At 38.4% G+C, this 24577-nt stretch overlaps 1 protein-coding gene and 1 pseudogene across 1 annotated transcript; one reads left to right on the top strand and one right to left on the bottom strand.

Moving 5' to 3' along the window:
* Nucleotides 1-575: 575 nt before the first annotated feature.
* Nucleotides 576-13182, bottom strand: run (segmentation protein runt). The gene is made up of 3 exons (XM_028175860.2): nt 12379-13182; nt 3353-3490; nt 576-1704 (listed from the first exon to the last, which is right to left on the bottom strand). Exons 1-3 carry the CDS (start codon nt 12821-12823, stop codon nt 1055-1057), a joined length of 1233 nt encoding a protein of 410 aa, XP_028031661.2. The 5' UTR covers nt 12824-13182; the 3' UTR covers nt 576-1054.
* Nucleotides 13183-22619: 9437 nt separating this feature from the next.
* LOC149503294 (uncharacterized) lies at nt 22620-24073 on the top strand (annotated as a pseudogene).
* The last annotated feature ends 504 nt before the right edge of the window (nt 24074-24577 follow it).

The following is a 24577-nucleotide window of genomic DNA, read 5'->3' as shown; positions in this document are numbered from 1 at the left end:
TGTAGACCGAATGAGAAATAGTTGACGTCGCCCAAAACACGTCATTACGGATCCTCCCGATCCATTAAAGTAACGTAACGTCTCCGAATTAACCCAAAGACACAGCCCACTGAGCTTCTCGCCGGGTCTTCTCAGTGGGTCGCGTTTCCGATCCTGTGGTAGATACTGCGAAGCACTGTTCTTGCTAGGGCCAGTGTTCGCAACACTCCGGTTTAAGCCCCGTGAGCTCACCTACACGTTAGGCTATCAGCGTAGGTAGGAAAAAAAGGGAATGACGGAGCAGTCTCATAAGAAGAACTTTCCGGAACGATGACTGATTTTGATTTTTTGTCGTCACGAATAATCAGCCAGTGCAGTGCCGTCGATGTACCAGCAGCCTATTGTCGAAGTTAAAAAGTCCCTACAAAAATACATCTACCCGATAAAGTTGGGTACATACATATACATATTTGTTAGTAACTTAATTGAACGATTTATTTTACGATTGGTTTAACTTAAGGCGTTTTATGTCTATATTGTGATTAAATATTCAGAGCTTTTATCAGGAACGGTATGAGGTATAACAAAAAATCAAATTTAATGTTCGGATAAATTCTTTTATATCGATAATTCGTATTTACATTATAAGTACGATGACTATTTTCAATAATAATTACTGTACATTCTGGTCATAAATAATCAATATTTACATTAAGCTTAATGTCTTTACTACAACGTTTTAAATTTATCAGTCATTTTTAATGATAATGATATTAAATTCCAAATTTAATATTCTCTGTACACAATATACAAAACTACATATACACAGTTATACAATGAAAGCCTGAATACGGTAGCAATAAAACTAATAAAATTAACAAGAATTACACAATTTAAACATTTATTAGCACTCGAATCTATTTCAGCTGAAATTCTCATTTAAATTCTAACAATAAATATTTGCTATGTCTATATTATGACTAAGTATTTACAAGCTCATGGTTGTATCACATTTCAACGTACCCGCTCTGCGAAGCCGGTAACTATACTATGTTTAGCACTAACACTGAAACTGTCAATATGGCCGCCACACAGATTTGTGACTAGGTATTGTTCCGTTAGCGATTTTGGTTGACGTTGGACTGGTGGAAAGTACTCTGGTAGTACGCTGTGAAGTTGATTTCAGTTCATTGCGTGTTCGTGGTCTATCTGAAACTGTTGAATCCGCTGCCTGAACCCTTTTCATTTCTTGAAGCTCTAAATTCGCTGGCCTAGTTGGATGGAAAGCGGACTTTACAACTTCGATAGGTTCTTCGTCCGATTCATCAGTGATCGTTGCGTCGTGTATCGAATTCGCTTCCGATTTCGAATCTGTTTTCGATCGATCAGGACTAGCGTTAGCCATACTTCTCGGACTACCGCTCTGTCTACTGCTTGTCGGTGATAGCCGTGCACTAGACGTGTCCATTGAAGAAACATTGTTTTGAAATTGTCGTAACGCTTCATAAGGAGTTAAACCGCTCTTTAGAGACAGTTCAGGAGGTAAGCTTTTTAGTGCTAGTTCCGCCGGATGCGGTGGGAAAGGTAGAAGACCGTTTGGTGGTAAGAATGCACCAGGTGGAGGTATCAGGCCACCAGGTGGTAAATTCGTAACAGCCGGAGGAAAGGGGAATAAATCAGCACCAGGTATCGTCACGGGTGGCGTAGTAAGCGGCGCTGCTCCACCTGTTAACAAAGAAAGAAAATAGTTTTATTTAGACGCACAAAAAATGCTACATTTTTGACTGAGCTACTTAACTAGCGTCACCCAACAGTAGTCTGATTTGTCGATCTGAAGTTGTACGACGTACCTCAGGGGATAGCCCAAGGCACAGGGGCACTCCGTTAGTTCCCTGAACAAGGGGGTGCATAATCGTACTAAAGATAATGTACAATCTGTAGGCGTTTAAAAACGGCATCATCGAAAGGGATGTTTTTTAGTACGATATCGGGAGGGTGAGGGTGCTGCAGTATTTATTTATCCGAACACGACATACTAGTATTTCTCGGCTTATTCGTCGCAGCTATCCGCACACGGGTGTTTTTCTTTGAAGTTACATCGGTCTCACATAGTATTATTATGGATGCAGAGCACGCGTGGATGTGCTGCAGCGGATACGGGTGTGTTCCACAAAGCCGGCTTGATCGCGATAAGGAAACGCCTATCTCCCCAGTTCGGGGACAAAAGCGGCTTCAAAACGTGAAATTTTCATTAGCAACAGTGTTCCAAAAGTTCTTGGCGAGCTTTGATTCTGTATAGCGTGTAAGAGGAAGCTTGGACATAAAAAGGACACGATAGAGGCGTAGATTGTGCCACAAAGAGCACGGAGGTGGTGCCACGTACGTTTCTCTTTTGCGCTTTTTCTATATGCAGCGTCGGCAGTGCACAGACCACTTTAAAAGGCGGCAAGGGTGCAGGGGTAACTAGGGGGTAATTTCGTGAGGTGGGAGCCAATATCGACGTTGCCCGATTGAGGTGATTTCGATCGCTGTCTTAGAGTCTGTTTTTCAGCTATAATTATTTTTTTGAATGGTAATTAGATTTCGGTGTATAAACAATAATACAATTGAGTCGTTTTAATAAGAACTATAAAGTATGCAATTGGAATTTTAACGTATTAATTTGTGTTAGTAAACTATATTAAAACTGTCGTTTCTTTTACTGAATTGTCTTTTAACTAAAACTTGAGATGACTTTCGCTATTTAAATTAGTTTCTTTTTAAGTAATTATGCTTAATTTATTAACATTACCGTCCATGGCAGTATTAAGGAAAAAAAACAGCAGGCATTAAAAAAATGGCAGTAAATTAGAAGCGTTGGCGCGCATGAATATGACAGCAAAAACCCTCCTGTATTCGTTTAATGAAAGTGTCTAGGTGTTTGAGTACATCGTTCCTCGCGTTTCAGCGCCGGAAACAAAAAGTGGCCGGTGGCGCGGTCGCCTACATTGGAATAAAATTGACTCCGCACTCTTTCGAACGAGAAGGAGGTGCTTTTTTAGCTGTTTTCCGGACGGTCCTCCACCCCGGACTTCAGCGGGTGGTTACACCTCGGTTGGCCGGTGTTGTTTTGTCCAGCTCAAGAGAACCTCCTTTTATTTGAACCGCTTTGCGTTGTTCGGCCTTTAGGGGAGGTACTGCTTCCAGCAACATGTTTTGAGTGTTGTTTGCGAAACAGTGAATTTTTAAATTAGCAAATACCGTATCCGTATCTGGTATATGTTTTTTTTTTTTTTTGAATCCTTATCGTTTTTTATTCTGCAAATATAGAACATTATACGCTTGTTTAAAATTTCTAATTTGGTTCGTTGCTACAGAGAAAATGAAAACTAACCTTTGACAAGCGTGGAAGGCTCTCGCATTTGTGGGGGCCTGAAGTAGTCGACCCAGGCGTAGTTGAGATACGCCGCATCTAACCATCCGGGATTAAGAAGGAACGGACTGAATGGTCCTGGGTGTCCGTAGCCATAATCTAGAACAAATAAAAATGTGGTCAGTGGATTACAAATATTTCGGTAAGTTGATTCGATGAGGCAGCTTTGTGATTTCGAACTGGTGGTAGGACTTCTTTTGAGTCCGCACGGCTAGGGACCGCCAACCCGCCTATTTCTATCGTGGAGCAGTAATGCGTTTCGGTTCGAAGGGTGGGGCAGCTGTCGTAACTATACTGAGACCTTAGAACTCATATCTCAAGGTGGGTGGCGGTTTTTGCATTGTAGATGCTTATGGGCTCCAGTAACCACTTCAAACCAGGTGGGCTGTGAGCTCGACCAACCAATAAGCAATAAAAAATTATCGAACTCGTCGAACTATTGTCGTAACTATTCCGTGACTTGTCCCTACTTTTAGCACTTTTTGACTTTATTTTTCTAAATACATATGCATTTATAATGTGCTGACTAGCTAGTTCAGCAATTGTTTACAATGATCCCTGTATCCTCCTATTGTGACGATGAAATTTAAGTTAGCTTACTATTAGACTTCATTAGGATACTGTTCGTTCTTTCTGCCTGTCTAGAAAAATCTAGAATTTTTTTATTGCCCGTTTTTTTTCTATTGCTGCCCGTGTAGGCAGACGCGCATACGGCCCACCCACGGGTGAGTGGTTACCGTCGCCCATGGACTTCAGCAATGCCAGGGGCAAAGCCAAGCCGTTGCCTACCGTCGATGTCGATAGTTTGTTTTTTTAATTTTACCATATTTATCACCCTACCTAAAATTTAAGGAATAATAAACCTTGGTCGCCATTGATACAACGAACTGTAATGCATTGGAAACGTCGGAAATAATAAAGAGATGATAAACCATTAAAGTTAATTTATATGTAATTTTTAACTGCAGGCAAAGAAAATTCGCTTTAACGGTTCCGATATATATTGAATTTTTGGTGGACTATTCCAGGATTAGAAACAGTGCTATGTTTTAATCGTAGTTAAATGAAAGCAATTTGTATCCGTGTGTGGGTATCTGGGCATGTGTGAATGGTTTGATAATATTTATTTCACTATATATAGATACCCTTTTGTGGATTCACACCTTTTTTTATTTAAAAAACAAATCTTGATGAAGTCGGCTTACCGTAAAACCAATTTTTACCCTTACTCCGCTCATGACGTTCAGTTATATAATTCTTTAATGTATTGCGCATACGTAAATAAATTTCAGATTTAAAAAAACTTTTAAAAATGTTTTTTCTTTTCTAATGTGTGTGTTATACGTTCCGTATGTATGGAGAGGTACTATGTATCTTTTTTAAAAGATTTTTAACTTAAATGGTACATAAATATCAAGTTTGATCTGCCTTTTAAGATTTTCTTTATGATTTTCCTTTTAGAATTAGCTGGAACTTTATACAATTGTATTATTTTATATCTCTTTAAATAATGATTATTGCAGTGCCTATAGACAAAAACAAAAAAGTATTACTTGAGACGATAGAATTGATTGACATTGATTTATTGACAATTTGATTAGCGTAAGGTATTTTATTTAGATAGTAGGTATATCATTTCTACTGTATATGTTTTAAATATTAATTCCAAAAGAAATCTTTAAGATTGTTTAATAATCAGCAGAGAGACGCCCAGATGTAACAGATCTCTGGTATAGCGGTATCCGTGTGTGCGAATCGTTTTGTATGTAGCGATTGACATGTCGAGGTCACCGGTCTTAAGCCACGTCCGCAAGCACTAAAGTCACAAAGGCTGGCCGTAAAGGCGGCGACACACGGGCCGCCGTCGACTATAACAAGGGTTCTGTATACAAAACGAGTCGGTTTACTACTGCAGTTAGCCGGCTCCTCTGTGCCATACGTTTTTACGACCCTAAGCAGTCACGTGGCCTTTCGCCTATAGCGAAACGTTTTTTTATTTGTTTAATCGATAGCCTAGTAAAGACGCGTACTGCGTTTATTTTCGGTGTTTACTGTGTGTGTGTGTGTGTGTGTGTTTTTTTAAATCCAATCACGAGTCTTTCAATCGACTCGATCAGGTGTGCAGACAGTTTTATTACATTATTAAACTGTTTACGAGCACTTTGTCGACTTCGTTTTGAACTTTGTGTACACGATACTTCTAGGTGACGTTTTATCTATAGTCTGTTGTTATTTTTTGATCGTTTTCCAGCCTAATTTTAGCGAGTCGTTAAACTTTGATTGGCCCATTTTCTTTTGACGTGACAACGTCTTATAATTCGATGGAGCCGGCTGCACGCACGAAAAAACATGACTCATGCGGCGTTACCTCGCTCTGAGGCGTTCCATTTAAGGCTTGAGGTGCAAGCGAGAGCGCGCAACGAGCGACAAAGAAGCACAATCGGCCTTCGCGTTCGGCAGCGTCCGACATCTGTCTCTCTCCTACTTGAGTGAGCGATGAATCCACGTGGACAGCTGCTATACAATAATACATTTACATGTTTTCGTCAAGTATGAAGTTCAGTGAAAAGTGAATGTGGTGTCAATTGTTTATAGTAACGATAATTGCGATAATTGAAAAATGAAACCATTCCATCAGTATTTTCTTATGACGTTGTCACTTTCAACTATCGTCAGTAAACCGACTTTAGAGACAACCGATTTTTTTTCGTTGCGAGTTAGTGTTAAACAAAACAATTTGTATATGTGAACAGTTACCCCTTTCGGTGGAGGGATTAGCGAGTGACTCGTGAGAGCGTTACCCTAATCGCGGGTGTTTTAAATTAAGAACGTGATGGATGGGCCGTCGCGCTGTCACCCGACAATCCGACTGAAGAACGCTCCGGCTTCATGGAACAATAATAAGTTAAATGCTGAACTCGGAAACGGGCCGCTCCATTTGTTAATGCCAGTATTCAATTAAATTCTGTTCTCGACCCTTAACACACACGGAGCACGGAATTATTAACGGGGCAAACATTTCTAATGCACGAGTCAATGAACTTATATTTGAATAATACAAGACCGAAAAAGCGATGTCACGTATTCAACTTTAATTTTATTTATTTATACCGCTAAACGTGTTTGCTAACGTGAGAAATCTTAATATTTTCATTAAAATATGTCATACGTATATGCCATTACAAACGGGGAGCTATTCGGGAGACCGGTGGTGGTGGTAGGACCTCTTGTGAGTCCGCGCGGGTAGGTACCACCACCCTGCCTATTTCTGCCGTGAAGCAGTAACGCGTTTCGGCTTGAAGGTTGGGGCAGCCGTTGTAACTATACTTGAGACCTTAGAACTTATATCTCAAGGTGGGTGGCGCATTTACGTGTCGATGTCTATGGGCTTCAGCAACCACTTAACACCAGGTGGGCTGTCAGCTCGTCCACCCATCAAAGCAATAAAAAATAAAAAACAAAGACCGTCAGGAAAACACTCGGAGTCCATAAAACTATTTTCGTAACAGTTAATCTCTGTCGACCTAAAAATTAACAATGAGTTAAGAATGTGGCGGGAATCAAAAGGCATCGCGGCCGATTCTGTACCGCTGTAACGATAAACGAACTAAGATACGACGCATAAGTGTCAGAATGAGCATTAAATAACTAGAATGAGATGTGACGCGGGCCGTATGTCACTCGTAAATTAATATAGAGGCGACGAGCGCGTTAAATAAATGGAATCAGAGTTATAGCTCATAATTTCGACGGCGTCGTCTACATCCAATGAACGTTTAATTGTTTATATTGTCGATTTGTGTCTTGGTTCACATCGGCGGTTTCATAAAGTATTATTCCACTGGGATCACCCATCAAACATATTTGATTTTGTAATAACAAACGTATTCAAGGATCTGTTTATCTATACTTTTAATATTATAAAGCTGAAGAGTTTGTTTGTTTGCACGCGCTAATCTCAGGAACTACTGGTCCGATTTGAAAAATTCTTTCAGTGTTAGATAGCCCATTTATCGAGGAAGGCTATAGTCTATATAGCATCACGCTAAAACCAATAAAAGCGGAGCACCAATAAAAAATGTTTAAAAATCGAGGTTTTTTTTTCCCTTTTGAGAGCTTCCGCTGCGTGCGCTGCAGAAACGATTAGTTTTGCTAAAATAATGAATGGCGGAATTGTTCGCCTTTAAAATATCAAAAAAAAAGTCCGCGAGCATATGTCTATATATTAAGATTGGCTCACTAAAACGTTTTTTATGCTAACCAAATTTGTTACCAATGTACCAATGTGTAACCAATATAATTTGATAGTAAGATTAGGTGAAAAGATGGCGACTTGAATGTACCTTAACACGCGCCAGCTTGGTAGTTATGAGGGTCGCTGGGTGTGATGCGGTATTTTAGCAGCTAGAAGAGACATAAAATTCATAATTTAAAGACAAAGGGGTAAATGCGGGGCGCGGGTCGGCGGGAGATCAAACGGGACTTTACGACGTGGGCCCGAGATTGTTTACATCTGTTACGCGGCCGCCGCACCATCAAACTTGGTAACCACTGGAACTGCAAGTGCCACAGTCATATTAAATACACCAATTGTTTCATAAATAGCCTATCCTTAGAATATCCTTAAAAATTCAACACACGACAATGTATCAGTCGATTTTCTAAATAAATATTTTTCGGCTTTTAAAAAACTTAATTTTTAAGATTTTACTTCGAAACTTATTCGAGCTTTTCAAATACACAATAAAATCGTAATGAAACGAAAATATCTTTTGTTTAACCACGTCAAAGTCTGAAGCGATTCAGTGAGTTTTATAACTGACTGAATCCAATTTTTTTACTCACTACAAGTTAATTAGTGCGCCGTAACGCCGCCATTAAGCTTGTGCGCCATTGATCGCTTTACTAACTCGAAACCTTTGATGTTTACGGCGTGAGGATGTTAGTTTTTCCGCATACTGTCTTTTTATTATTGGCCGAAGTTTGGGCGCAACCGTTTGTTTACACATACGGTCCCAGTGAACGATGTAACGTTTAAAATAGACGTGTGGTGTCAAAACGTTATGATTCTATTTTATTTGTTGATAGCTCCGAATGATTCCGAGGAATGTACAATCAAATGAATTTACTGTTGTGGAATTGTTTATATATCACTAGCGGACCCGGCGAACTTTGTTCCGCCACACGGTTTGTTTCACACACATCAACCAGTTAACTTCAATATTCTACTATAATTAACCATAGAACGTTTACCTGTCAGTTGACATCAACCGGTCAACTTCAAAATTCTACTATAATTATCCATAGAAAATATTTATTACGTTTAGCTGTCAGTTGCGTTTTGTTATTCCATATCAGTTGCGTTTTGTCATACCACGTTTTATGTCACGTCCCATGGGAATGTGATAGTATCCTATGTCCTTCTCCTGGTTCTAAGCTACCTCTTCAGCAATTTTCAGCCAAATCAGTTCAGCCGTTCTTGAGTTATAAATAGTGTAACTAACACGACTTTCTTTTATATAGGTATATATAGATTTATATTCATCGCCGATTGTTTCATTTGATTGTTGCTTCAGCTGAAAATAATTCGCAACGTGATTGCTGATTGTAAATCACAGTTAGTCACTAGCTGCGTTACGAGCGAAATTGGCTCAAATTGTTTTGCCGCGATTAGTGGGTCATTCTAAATAAAGCAGTTTTCCCCCATCGATAACGTGCTCGATGCATGTTCCTTAAAAGCAAGTTTGCGTTGTAAACACCAATAACCATTTGTAAGGCCGACGTCAAAACAAAACGCTCACTTAAGCGTTAATTCCTTCGTCTCATAAAAGCAGACAACAATCGTGGTTATTTTAGGAAGGGAAACGTCTCGGCCGTGTTCTTGCTGTAGAAAGATTAAACTGAGTACGTAATTAATGTCTTCGTGATTGAATGTATCTCACGTACGTTCGCGTGCAATTGGCCAGCTGTTCGGGTGATTTTTAGATTTTAGTGCCGTTTCGCACTGTAGCTATTGTGCCGTTAGTATTTCTGAAGATGATGATATTCTTTTTTCGGACATGGGTATGTTGTGAGCTCATCTAACTAAGTGACGATTCTATTCTGTTTCAAACTCCATTAGGATATTTCATATCTGAAGATGAGCGAGCGTAACCTAAGCATCACGATGGACCTTTATATTTTTGTTGATTTTGTCATATTTAGCGGGAACTTAATTTTATAGGCTATAATAATATTATACCTATTATTTGCGATTTTTATTGTTATAGGCAAACGGAATCAGGACTTATCTAGTGTTAAATGGTTCGTTTTTTTTTCGGCCGGAGTCCTAACCTCCTGCGAGGTCCCCGTGCCTAGGGGGAGTGCGAGGGATATGTGGGACTGGACGGTCCGCAGATGTTTGGAGCGGACATCGGGCCCAAGGGTATGGACTGGTTGGTTCCACCTTAAGACACAGGGTCCAGAGCGCAACAACAACAAGCAGTGTAAAACACTATCCAAGTTACAGCAGGCTAACAAGTTTCCACACCATCAGTGCTAATTACTGGTGGTAGGACCTCTTGTGAGTCCGCACGGATAGGTACCGCCACCCTGCCTATTTCTGCCGTGAAGCAGTAATGCGTTTCGGTTTGAAGGGTGGAGCAGCCGTTGTAACTATACTGAGACCTTAGAACTTATACCTCAGGGCGGGTGGCCATTTACGTTGTAGATGTCTATGGGCTCCAGTAATCACTTAACACCAGGTGGGCTGTGAGCTCGTCCATCCATCTAAGTAATAAAAATAAACATTTCAGATTTATTTTAATCGTATGCTCAACAAGCGCCAGTGCGAACGTATCTGTATTTAGACTTCAGTACATCGATGTCAAGTGTTTTAGGATTGTTTTAAACGCGTGAAAACGAAAATAAAACTAGTTTGAATGTGGTCGAATGCCGCGGCGCCGCAAAACCGACCTCGGACCGTGGACTGGCGCCCGGCCAGAGTGAAACGTCACATCACTTTGACACGATTATAAGATATATATATATTTTTTATGTTTTTTTTTTGTGTTATTTATGTAAGCGGCACCGATAAATTTCAATGTTAATTAAACAATGAAATGATTGATGTTAGAAAAATTGCAATATTGTTTTTTTTTTTTTATTTCGAAACTTATTAGCTTCGGATTGTTATCGTTTATCTATGGAATGATTTTTGCTTTTAGAATTTTTTTCTGTTACAAATAAAATATTCGGATAGTTCAATAGAATGTACCTTTTGGTATTCAAATACAGATTATCCTGTGTTTTCTAGTGTTTTCACGTGGTTTTTTTCGCGTGTTTTTTTCTTTATTTCTAATTGTTCGAATACTCGATAGCTTACATGGTAGTCAATATGAAAAGCATAGATTAACTTGGTGATTACCTTTTTTTCTAAATATATGTATGTGTAGATTTATAAATGGTGATCTATGCGTTCCCGCGATTTTTATAACCCATGTGGTTCTAAATACACACGAGTTTAATTGGGAATATAATTTGACGGATCATCGGTTGAACCAACGGGTGTGTTTAGAAGTATATTTAAAACTAAATTAATCTTTATTTTTTGCGACTAATGGTTAATCTCCAGCAGCGACATTTTGAGAAAAGGAGGGTTTTTTTTTTTAAATTTGCTTTCAAAGAATTTAAATTTCACCGTTTTATGGCTACTGTTTTTGGAAGAATATTTTGTTAAAAAACTTTTGAATAACATACCATGGAATGTGTTAGGCAAGAAAAATGTGTTTCTATAATATAGTATAGTAGTAGGTATATTTCATGTGCATGTAACAAATTGATAATAAATTACAAAACTGAATTTGTTAATTTTCAACTAAAATGTATTTGTCTTTTTGTGTAGTAACTATTGAGTTATTTTATTATTAATAAATGTTATGACTGTGTTCGGTTGTTATTGAAAAAATATGGAAAATTGACTCGGACGAACTACTATATTTTGCTTTAATTGCGTAGATGTGTGGACGAGCTCATCAGCCCACCTGGTGTTAAGTGGTTACTGGAGCCCATAGACATCTACAACGTAAATGCGCCATCCACCTTGAGATATAAGTTCTAAGGTCTCAGTATAGTTACAATGGCTACCCCACCCTTCAAACCGAAACGCATTACTGCTTCACGGCAGAAATCGGCGGGGTGGTGGTACCTACCCGTGCGAACTCACAAGAGCTCCTACCACCAGTAAAACACTTCCTCATCATGTTGTACTGTGGTAGTAGAAATATACTTAAATTACTTTCCTGGAACATTAGCCGAAAGTAAGCTAGGATGTTCTTATTGTCTACTATCTAATTCTGTTGCATATTTCGATCAGAAAGTCATCATTGTAATCCAACCGATCACCTTGACCTAATTGCTCAAGGCGAGCAATAGTATCCACCTTATGACGGCTAAGTTACGATAGTCCCGTAACATCAAATAAACCGCAAACCTACCAGTCTCAACTGCTAAATAAATAGATTGTCGCAGAATCTTTTGAGTAAGGTTTAGTATTTTTAAATTTAGTACACAAACACCAAATTATTTATTAGCAAAGGTGTTTTATAAGTATATATCTAATTGCATTAGAAAACAATGTTTGTATTATTAGTGGATTTAAAATTAAAATTTGTCCGTTGATCATTGTACAGTACTTATAATGTTATATTTTATATAGTTTTTTTCGTACACATTTTTAAATACAATATTAATTGTAATATTCATTAATTTATATATTTTTTTTATTGCTTAAAAGTGTGTACGAGCTTACGTTCAGTTTGATGATAAGTGGTTATCGGAGTCCGCAGACATCACTACGGGATTGCTGGCACTCGCTTTGACTTATCAAATCGAAGTCGTAGTTGTATTGCGGTTGTTCTGAGCTTCGCGGCAGAAATAGACAAAGTTTGGTGGTACATATTATTATATACGCACAAAATATATGAAACATTACCGATATAGTAACTTACTTTGTTTTGTTCTCGGCTCCCTTGGTCCATCGACCGTTACTTTGATTGCTTTGGTGTAGGTGGCGACTTGTGAAGGAAATGAGCTGATGGTGATGGTGAGGGTGAAGGACTTGCCTCGTCCGCTCCGACCCACAAACCTCAGGTCGTTGAACTTTGCCACTTGGTTCTTCATCACCGCGGTACAGTTCCTGAGTTCGGCCATCACGTTCTCGTCGTTTCCAGCCTTTATCGTAACTAGAGTGCCGTCTTGAACGTCATCTAATGCCACCACTTTAAAAGCCAACGGTAATGATTTATTCGACCTCCAATGGCCAGGTAACGCGGAGCACAAGACAGCCGGAGAACCAGTCTGTACTAACTCCCCGTGACTCTGCCGGTAGTACTCGTGGATATGAGCGTAAACGTCTGCCATCCTGACGGCAGGACTCGCGTGCGGGAGGTGCATCGACTTCAAACTACCCCCGAACACTTCTCTGACACGCCACTGAGGTCTGAACACTTCGATTAAAGTTTTCAAAACACGCGACCGAAGTTCGAACTCGCGGCGACCGTTGCGTGCGCGGGGAGCACTCGGAAAAGTTGTGTAAAGTGCGAGCGCGAGACGTCGTGTGAGCTGCGAGTCACCGTCTACAGTCTACACCACTTGTTGGGCGCGGACGGCAAGACGCCGGGCGGGGGACTCGGAAAAATAAACGGGCGGTCGCGCGACCGCAAGCCGAAGACTCACGACGCGCTCCGAAGTAGCGGCCAAGGGACGCGTGCCGCGGGAACTCGGTTTCGACTGATGACTGTGATACGACGCGACTTTTTCCGATGGTCAATATTTTGCGTTCGCGCGGTCGCCGCCCCCACCCGGGTGGCGGCCCCTACGTCTCGTAAAAAGCGGGAAGGAGACGAAGGGTGCGGGCGATGCGGTCCCGCGGCGGGAACGAGCGGGACGGCCGCGGTTGATCTCTGCGTTTTTATAAAAATTCTCGTTCGAGCGGGACGCCGTCGCACGTCGCCCGCCTGCGAGAGAGGGATGGGTGGATTTTTTTGAATCAACGCGGTGACGTATCGTAAAGCGACGGTAATTAGGCCGCGGGGCGGTGGGAAACCGCGACCGGTGCGAAAACCTATCAACGAGCTCATGAAAAATTATGATTTTCATGTTTTGAGTCGACAAAAGTATTGGAGAGGTGCCGCACTCATGGGGAGGCACTTCATTTTCATTGAAGCACGTGAAGAATTTCAATGGCACGGCTATCCAACGACACCCGTCGAATTTTTTGAGTTGGTTAATTATGTCTGCATCGCCAAATTATACGACAAAATTTATGGAATTACTCATCATTATTTATAAAAAAAACATGCTACTCAAATATGCACTATGCATTATGCATATATAAGATAAACAGGCTTAATTTTATTTCCTAGAAAACGCAAAAAAACACACCATTCTGGATATTATTATTTATAAATAATTTAGATTTATGTGATTTTATATTATTAATATTTCATTCGACCAACTCGATTGTCTACCCGATGCTTGATTGCAAATTAGTTATTGAGATTCTAATTCAAGTTTTCAACCGAAAAGCTACGTGTTCTCAATTACGAAAATTCGTATTTCGGCTCCAATCAAAAATAAGGAGCTAAACAAAGAGTGATAGATTGAGAAAGCCACGTCCGCGTGTGGTTAGCCGCGAGGTGTCGTGCGAAGGAGTCAGTGCGCTGTGCGAACAGAACAGCCGGAGTATGGGGCGGGGCGACAGGCGGTGCGAGCTCGCCAACTTTCCAAACAGTTTCCCGCGCTTTTCACGCGCGGCATGTCTTACGTCACGTGTTCGAATTTCGAACTTGTTTAAATTTTGACAATAAAACTTTTTTGAGAACATAGGTTATTGTTTTTTTATTTTAGTTCTTCGTGTTATCTATGTAATTAAAGTATATTCACGATGTGAATGTAGGGTAAAACCTGGATAGATGCCGCAGCGGGATAGATGCCTCATGTTCTAAAAACCTAACTTCCCGCACTCATGACAAAAAAATAATTTAATAAGTAGGAACCACAGTCACCCTATATCTTATGTACCATTTGACAATCGCGTGGTGACGAAGTGTTTTCCTCGTGCATGTAATTTTCTCCGCGCGGAATTTCACGAACACGTCAAAGATTTAAAGGTTATTATTTAGCGTCGTATAACTTTATAATTAGTGTAAAATTCCATTATATTTTTTACTACGTGAATATATTGGTTCATTGAATCTGCATCTAGGTGTAAATAAATGCTATTATGTTTATAATTTATTTACAAAAAATTTGGGTATCTATCCTTATCACAAAGGATAGTTGCCCTGATTTTTTGGGGTATAGGTGCCTTTAGGGGCATCTATCCCTCCATACTCTGCCATTTCAGAATATAGCAGAAATATGTCACGAAAACATAAAACACAAACAAATGATTTACAGTTCAAGCAGCGAAGATGAAGACAATCCACTTAACTATAAAATGAAAGGAAATAAACAATAGATTTGCCCCTAAAGAAATCGAAGGGATAAACCTAAAACGCATGTAAATATATCTGTATTGAATGTTTTGAAAACTATAAAGATACGAAGTCGCAATCCGACTGGATTCAATGTTTAATGTTTCAGAACTAGCTACATGAAACGTGTTTTTCAGAAATGATGTAGAAGATGTGGAAAATTGAAAGCACTATCCAGTTAAACTTCAATTTGACAAAATAATAAAGATATATCTTTATTGTGTTAATATAATATAAAAAAATATGATTTTGCAATGTACACATTGACACTTAATGTGAATATTTTATAAACAATTAAGAATTTATATTTTTGTTGAATAAATATTTGTAAAATTTAATTTAATAAAAAAATAGGATAATGCATGTTGAAACTAAAAAAATTGTGGTTTAGCTTACGCTTACTTAACGGTTTAAAAATTTAATTATGATCATTTGTATGATATGAGAATTATCTTTTAATTATAAACATTCAAAGATTAAAAAAATACAAAATATTTTTTATTATTAAGACCCATGTTTCTTGGAGACAATTGCTCTGTTAGGAATAGAACTTCTTAATATTTGGTTTGGTTTTTTTCGTTTACACGGTATAAAGGGCATCTATCCTGCACTGCAGGCATCTATCCTACTCAGTATTTTCTTGGTGGGGCAACTATCCATACAGGTAGGCATCTATCCTCCAAAAAAAGGTTCTACGAAAAACGAATTTCTGCAAAATCTGTATTTGATAGGTTAAAAAAAATCATAATAATTAAACATAAAGGATTGAGCTAGCTACATTAATAGAAATTATTAGTATAAAATTAATATTTTCAAAATTACATGACTATTTCAAAAAGTGGGGCATCTATCTCGGCTTTACCCTATTATAAAGAATTTGTAGTTCGAATCGAAATGCGAAATTTGAGAATTTACGGTCTACCTATAAGTTACTAGTAAACCTTTTCAGTGCTAATTATAATCATTCCAAAAGAGAATTTACGACTTCAAGGCCAGAAATGAAACTTGTAATTGAATATGCAATTTCGAAAAGGGCACATGTCGCATATTTTGTCCAATACGTTTTTTTATATACATGTAGTTTTGAGGCTTACCTACAGCCATTTTATAATAATTCCAGTAATTTTCAATTGCTAATTAATACTAAAATATATCTCAAAAGTTAATATTTTAAATTTTACACTGCTTTAGAAAATAATCAGTTTTTTTCATTTCCTGAACATTTTACATTTTCAGAGATGTGCCCTTTTAGAAATTGCATATTCAAATAGGTTAGATAGATACTTGGACATGATAAAGTACGTACTTTATCTAATGTATAAATAAGCGAATATGTGCTACGTTTCTTTTACACACAACAGTCTTGATCCATGTACCTATATATTTACAGCATAATGAGATAAGAACGGAAACTTTAAAAAAAATGGTACTGTTACCATAACTGATAATAGGATAATGATGAGAATTTGTTGAACATCATGTAAGTAAAATGAATTTGACTTCACATTCCAAATTTAAAGTTTTATTTAATATAGGTACATAATTTTTGAATTGTTATTTTATTTTATCGAAAATAGTAGTATTGTTTTGCACTATTATTGTGAACATTTTTACTGCACCGAATCCTTTCCTTTGTTCTTTCTTTTATGATTTAGACGTTGCCGGGCTGTATAGCAATTAGCAAATAACCATTTGCGAATATGCCCTTTTCTGCGGCCGTATCGTAAAATTTACTAGCCGAGCTAATAAAACTAGGTAAAGTTTTTGATTTGACCTTGGAAACCGCAATATCGTTTCGGATTAATTTTTAAACGAATTTGAAGCTTATGTACATTGCACATAAAGTAAGTCCTATTGAAGTAGTCGTGGTTCAGAGGATTTCTACTACATACTTTGCACAGTAACCAATTTTTAAGCCTATCTTTTATACGCCGTCAAATTTCGAAGTCTGCGACAAAATAGTTTGAGAATCGCTGGTCTATATGATCAAATATTTCGAGATTACAAGAGTGCGTTCGTATTTGACGAAAGTATTGCAGGAGTCTTTGAACCAAATGTGTGAGCCCACTGAGTTTCACGCTGGATCTTCTCAGGGATTCTATGAAACACTGCTCTTGCTAGGGCTAGTGTTAGCAAATTCTCTCCAGTTGAGCCCGTGATCTACCCGTCTGGGTGTAATTGAAATAGCCCCACAGGTTCTAAAAAATTAGAAAGTTATCGCAAGCAATAAAGCCGGCGTTCTCACAGCCATCCGTCATAGAATCTCACTCAATTACTGCAATAAAAATAATATTGTAGGCAAACACGGTATTCTTTGACAATTCTCCGGTCGCTACCGAGCGGTTTTGTGCAAGCCGTCATCACAATGCATCACTCACAATAACCGAGCATTTCTTAGGACGTACCTTTTATTTTGGCCCCAAACACACTGGTATTGGGGTATTGTGGACTCTTTTGTCAGCCATTTACCGACTCTCCGGCTTACGTGAAGGGGGATGTCGCAAAAAATTTAGGTTTCGATCCGGTGAATAGAGATATTGACACCAAACTATTCATACGTTTTTAGGAATTATTTCCGTGAAGATAAGTTAATTAGGCTACGTTATAGTTGTTAATGATTGCTACCTCCGGTTTTGGAACGAGATTAGTGATGTCCGAAGAAATAATGAAAAGGATATGTCGTAATAATATGAGATAATACAAAATAAACGAGAGAGATGATTCGAAATGGTTCAAATAAATTTCAAAGTTTATCATTAAGTCAATGATTATCATTAAATACTTTTTTTTTTTAAGATTGATGGCGTACTGTTGGCCTGCATGTCTTTCCATTTTCACAAGGACAGGTGGGCGAGCAAGGGCTCAGCCAGAAGGGGCGAGATTTGCTAACAGCTACCCGAACACCTTCAAGGGAGACCTAAAAACTCAAGAGTAGCTGCTTCGTTGCAGTGGATACACTACTGGATAAGAGGATATGCTGTCCCTACTTCATGTAATGTGGGACTTATCTCAAGAAGAAGGACAAGAAATGACTAGCGCTGACCAGACCACCAAAAAAAGTTTAGTCAACGCTAATAAAGCTTCGAGCAAAAAGCAAGTATAAAATTACTAATAAAACTCGGTAACACTTTGCTGTAATTTTCGCGAAATATTTAAAATAACTTAAGTATGTATTTATTGTCCTTTAAACGCACCACCTCTGTACTATAGTGATATTGTGCCAGAAAAATCCATTTAGTTCCTTCAACTGTCATAATGAGAAATAATTAACCTATAGAAAATCAAATGAAAACACAAAATTTTAATTTTAACAATTAGCAATACAGTTGGACCTAATATAGATCGTCTTACTTGGATATTAGTAACAGCACCAAGCTACTAGGAGCCACAAGTAAATAGCTTCCATCGACACTGGTGGTAGGACCACTTGTGAGTCCGCACGGGTAGGTACCACCACCCTGCCTATTTCTGCTGTGAAGCAGTAATACGTTTCGGTTTGAAGGGTAGGGCAGCCGTTATAACTATACTTGAGACTTTAGAACTTATATCTCAAGGTGGGTGGCGCATTTGCGTCGTAGATGTCTATGGGCTCCAGTAACACCAGGTGGGCTGTGAGCTCATCCACCCATCTAAGAAAAAAAAAAAAAAACCAGACTAAAATTCAATATTTCTTTATTATCCTGTAGGTAGGCGAAGCATACGGTTAATCGTATCGTGGACGGTTACCGCTGCTCATGGACCAAACCGTTTTCTACTAATTAAATTATTAATCATACGTCGACCGAAAATTCTAATTTAATGGGTTTAAGTCGCACACGCTTTATCGTACCGTTTCTTTAGTAATACATAATTATTGTATTGCGGAAGCATTTATATATATTGTGTAGGGTGAAGTGCAACAAACAAAATGTGATAGGATAATTGCGGCCAAATGTCGGGCTCAGGACGGTTGACTGCTTAAACGGTCCTTGGTTTGATCGATTTTATTAGACATACGAATTTTAAGTAGCAATGGTGTTGGGGCGATTCTTAGCTCACGTGGATAGGTTTTTTTTTATTGCCCTTGTAGGCAGACGAACATACGACCCACCTGATGGTGAGTGGTTACCGTCGCCCATGGACTTCAGCAATGCCAGGGGCAGAGCCAAGCCGCTGTCTACCGCTGAAGTACTGCCGCTATGCGTACTACTGTCGTGAATTGTGAAACAGCTATGCATTCCGGCTTGAATTGTGGAGCAAATGTCATGCAATTGAGACTTTGAGACTCGGGATGTGTCGGAAGACGCGTGTTTATCTTCGTGATGACCAAGAGCCCCGATAAACTCAACAGCAGCTAGTACCAAAAAAAGTGGTCTTTAAATTGTATTTTTTTAATTGGCTGCCCGTGGTTGGTGTGAAGGGGCTATCGGAGTCCACAGACCTCAACAACGTTAATGCCGTCGCACTCACCTTGAGACATGAGTTCTAAGGTAGCAGTTTTTTTTATACCTAGTACTAAGGCTGGCCCACCCTTCAAACTGAAACGCAATACAGCGAGACAGAAATAGGTAGGTTATGGTACCTACTCGTGCAGGCTCACAAAACTTCCAACCGCCATTAAAGATGTCCACAATATTTACTAAAAGTCTTTTCTTCAGATTGCGCGGTCGTCGTAGACATAAAACTACTTTCACGGAGGTCATGGTCGATGTGTCTGTGACCACGAAAACCGTAAATTGTTTCGCAATGTCGCAAATAATATGTTTATCGACAATGAAAGATGCGAACTAAAACCGTAAAAGTAGTTTTAGTTACGTTTATAAATATTGCTACTAGATTTTTTTTAAACAGATAAAAATGAGTAATTTTTTTTCATATAGTGCGTTCCGTTGAAGAATTGTTAATTATGACATTTTATAAAGGGCACCGATTATTATCACGAGATTAAATATTGTTTGTCTTTATTAATATATGTCTAAAGAGTAGTCTAAGCGAAACCTCTGATTATATAAGTACACTAGCTATCTGTACCCGTCCGCTTCGCTGGGCATTTAAAATTAAAATTATTATTTGTCACCCCCACAAAGATTCTCATCATTAACGCCCCCGCAACTAGTGTAGGTAGTCCAACACTCATATAAATATTATCCTATCCATTAAGTACATGTATTTTCTACATGGATACCAAGTTTCAAGTCAATCGGATACACGGTTCAGTAGTTATAACGGAACATCCGTAAAAACCACTGTAGATTTATATATTAGTATAGATTAGTCTTTGACAATAATAGAATCATAATAGTGTATAAACTTATAATTTCAATTAATTCTAGTCGTATCTCGACTACCGGGGGACCACTAGTAATTGTCAGTCAAAAGTCACACATGTTCATTTAACTACAAACTAGGGTTCGCTCTACTACGGGAGCTAGATTCTAATCGACGTATTTAAATATACATTTAATAACATACGTCAACTACTGCATCACCGGGTCATGACGTCATCGTTTCAAAGTGGGCTACGGACGTCTTTTATATGAATTCAAGAAAAAAAATTACTTAAATTTCACATCTATATTATCGTGATATGTAAGGATTCTGAAGAGGAGTCCCGCTGTTATTGCAGTGTGCTCATTCCGCAGTGTTGCAAAACGTTGAGCCAACACAAAAAGTGTAAAGCACCCTTCGCGATTGTGCCCGGATGAGGTAAAGACTAACGTCACGGTAATTGGCCTCTTGAATTTTAAGGGTAACCTTTCCGGTTGCATTGTAGACTCATAAAGAATTCGATATATACATTCAGCTCGTAATAGAAATAATTAAACTGTTTTTTGATATGTGATTTTTAAAATAATCTCAAAATATCTCATCACAGCTCATGTTTGTGATTTCAAAAAAAAAGATGTGTGGTGTCATGGGACACCGGATAGGAACGAAGTTCCTTATTATAAAAATATTAATTTTAAGTTCTATTCGAGATATAAAGAAAATAAAACTGGAGGTTTCGCAACAACCCACGGTTATTCGGTAACGTGCGAACTTATTGTGGTACACTTCATTCACGGTTGTTTGTATAAGAGTTAGTGTATTGCGCAAACGAACGCTCTGAGATCGTGGTCAATGAATGATAAAAAAATATGTTATTTTTTGTATGCTATTACAAAGTTAAGTTGTACACTGTGTGCATTACTAATAAAACTCTTACGTTACGGACGTTTTTTTTCCGGTTAGGATAACCCTCCGCATCGTCCCATAAGGAACTTCGTTCCTGAAATCAAAGTCAGCCGAAGCATCTAAGTAAATAACATCAAACTATTAACCACAGTATCAATTTATCGGTCAGGTAGAGTGATGATTTTGAATAAGTAGTCGCCTGGAACTATATCAGGAGAGTCTTTAGACTGGCTAAAATTTCAAGAGGCAAATATCCTGTAATTGACAAATATGAGCTGACGAACTTTCGCTGATGTCGAGAAAAGGATCAATCACAAAATCATAATACCAATTAAGATTTTGTACTACATATAGATCAAATTTAAGAATGGAACGTCCAAATTTATTTCCCTCGGGCCATGTGTAAAACTTTTATAGCTTTAGAGCACTCGTCGTTGGAGCAGTAAGTATTGTGCAAATACAGTAAATCCGGTAAGCGCCTGCGGCGTTTGTTCAAATTATAGGTAAGCACGGTCGCTATCCGTGTACAGAAGTGTTGGGCCGAAGCACATAAAGGGAACAGGAAGTATAGTTTTAAATTTAGAATCTATTGTCCAATGTGCGGGATGACATTTAATATCTATAATAATAATAAATAAATATAATAATAAATAATAATAATTACTTATATCTATGTTAGTAACTTAAAAAACCTAACACATAACTATCACTATATACATTTTATACCATTACATTTTTTATTTCATTTTTTCTCCTTCCAAGTGCCTAATGCAAAGGCTATTGATCAGCAGTCCCTCGATCTTGCTCGATATGATTCTCAAAAGACTGTTGCCACTGTCACGTACTCGACGCAATAACGATGCACTTCTCTTCCGCATTATTGCAAAGAAGTCATCGGTGTGAGATGTCGCAAACATTGTGGATGCACTACTCTAGGATTGTACAAGTGGAGTTACAAATAAAGAAGTATTAAGTGAACTATTGCAACCTGTGTATTTATTTACTGGCTCTGGAATATGAGCTTACATCTCAGAAGAGGGATCGCCTCACGTAAGTACATTCTTGAGTTTCTTGTTAATTGGCCGTCATTTTATATTTCGCAAAAAAAATAAAGTATAGAAAATGAATTAGAACCGCGCTGACTACGGAGGTAGCTTCAAAGTTTAGCCCGGAATAAAGTGATACGCCATGATTGTGGCATCTTCTTTACTATTTTAATAACTGAGAACTAAAAACTATCTGATGTTATGGTTATGTCACGTGTTTCATTATAACTCAACGTTCAAATGTTTGTTGAGCTAGAATAAAACCAAAATAACATTGTAATTTACGTTATTAATAACAGCGACCATATCGCATTGAGTTTTATGATGCGTATATATGTTGTGTACACGTATGTACATATTCTTTAATATCACCTTTTATTTTAGGTGTGTTAATTTGAATTAAATACTGTGTTTCAACCACGAATTCAATGTATAAAGCATAACTAGTTACGAACTTTATATAGTTCTCATTCTACTAATTTTTTCTCGGTGGCCCGCTCGCATGTTCTTTCGATAAAATGCTGCCCATGCTTTTCATTTATATTTTCATTTGGGGTAGGTGAAATAATGTTGATATGGGTCCGATGACTGAGAATTTATAGACAAACAATTGTCCTCTCTCTATCATATTAGTATAGGTTGAACGTTGTTCATATTATTCACGTTCAATTTAAAATAACATTTTGCAACGTCTGCAAGTTCCAGAACATGAATAGACAATCGTTTGATGACACCCTCGCGCAGCCGTAAAGGAAGCCGAGGTGAAGCGGGTCCCAGCCGATCTCGTACTCGTGGCAGCAGCTCTCGCACGTGCAGCCGGGCCCGGGAGCTGGAACTGTACCAAGAACGTATCCAGCGACTAGAACAAGAGCTGCAGCAAGAGCGGGAGATTTTACAGCGATGCAAGAGAAGTACACGGCGCTCTTCAACCGAGAGGCCACGTGCGACCTCTCTTCGTGCAGCTACAGAGACGCGCCGAAGTGACTACGGGCGGCATGCAAACGTCAACCATGAACGCCGTGCAACACATATCAGGTCACGTAGTCCTTCCTTTTCTACTAATGATGTTTTTTGTCAAAACAATAAGTCTATTAAGCACTGTCCCGAATCTCAATCGTTAGCGCAGAACACATCGATGATTAATAACATATCACAGGAAATGTGTGGCTGAAAGAAATTAATGAAGGCGCGTCGGTTTATGGTTGGGACGATACCACCACTATACACTTTTCTACACTTACTATAAACCTCACGAACAAATTATGGCCAGTGCTTCGTAGACATGTTGAGATGAAGAAGCAAGCTTAATGAACCTATAGAGCAATACTATTATGAAAAACTGTCTCTGTTAAACCCATGTGGTATTTCTGGTAAGCGCGCTGTCGATTGCATAATTCACTGAATTAGTGACAGGACTATGAAGTATAGTGCCTTAGCTTTGCGCTGCTCTCTTCCAGAAAGGCTTTTACAGTTTCTAATGAGTTATAGGGACACTGTTAATGATCAACAACGATCGCAATTGAAAAAATAAAAATGTCTCTGACAGCGAATCAAGTTCTAAAAAGAAAAGAAAGTTTATATTAACGGTATGGTCTTTGAGTCGCTCGTGGATTTTGAAATGACCCTCATTATAATATCTATAGCGCACAGATTAGGCAAATTCATGACAATATACCAACCATCATGAAAGGCTTTGGTAATAAGCTAACAAAGTTACCCGGGAGCAAACTTCATCAACAACATCTCGAGATTGATGGCGTTCGTGCTAGTGATTTGTAGATTAATTTATGATCAGCTGTTAGATGAGTCTTTGTTAATTGGTAAATCTTTTACTAAACAACCTCATATAATCTCTATATATAAAAATGAATTGCTGTTCGTTAGTCTCACTAAAACTCGAGAACGGCTGGACCGATTTGGCTAATTTTGGTCTAGAATTATTTGTGGAAGTCCAGGGAAGGTTTAAAAGGTAGATAAATATAGAAATGCTCGGAATTAAATAAAAATAACAATTTTGTTTTTCCTTTGATATGTCCCCCGTCGGACGGACGTTGGTTGTTTTAAGTTTATTTTATACAAAAGTTTAGGTCTTTTATTTATCGATTGAGGCACTACAAAGCATGCCGGGTCAGCTAGTTTTTATAAAGATTCAACTACTTTGAGGTTTTTAAATGTAGATTCTGAATTGCTGTTTGTTCGAGGAAAATAATAAAAATACTAAGTCACCTTCAGCTAGCTATTCGGAAGGGTCAGCGTTATATTGTGTATTAGTATAGCATATGGGTTATGTGTTAATAACTAATAGATTAGTGGCAAAATTAAACAACGAAGCCATTATTAGTGGAGGCATTTACCTAGTTAAAAAAATGGGCAGTTATATGCGACTGTCACACCAGTATCAATACGCTGCCTATTACACGCTATTACATGAAAATAATATAATTTTTCGAACCGAAGCGATTAAGGTTATA

The sequence above is a fragment of the Bombyx mandarina genome, chromosome 03, assembly GCF_030267445.1.
Source record: "Bombyx mandarina strain Sakado chromosome 03, ASM3026744v2".
In the NCBI taxonomy this organism is placed as follows: domain Eukaryota; kingdom Metazoa; phylum Arthropoda; class Insecta; order Lepidoptera; family Bombycidae; genus Bombyx; species Bombyx mandarina.
Note: the sequence above shows the minus strand (reverse complement) of the source record. Positions and strands in the feature narration are given on the sequence as shown.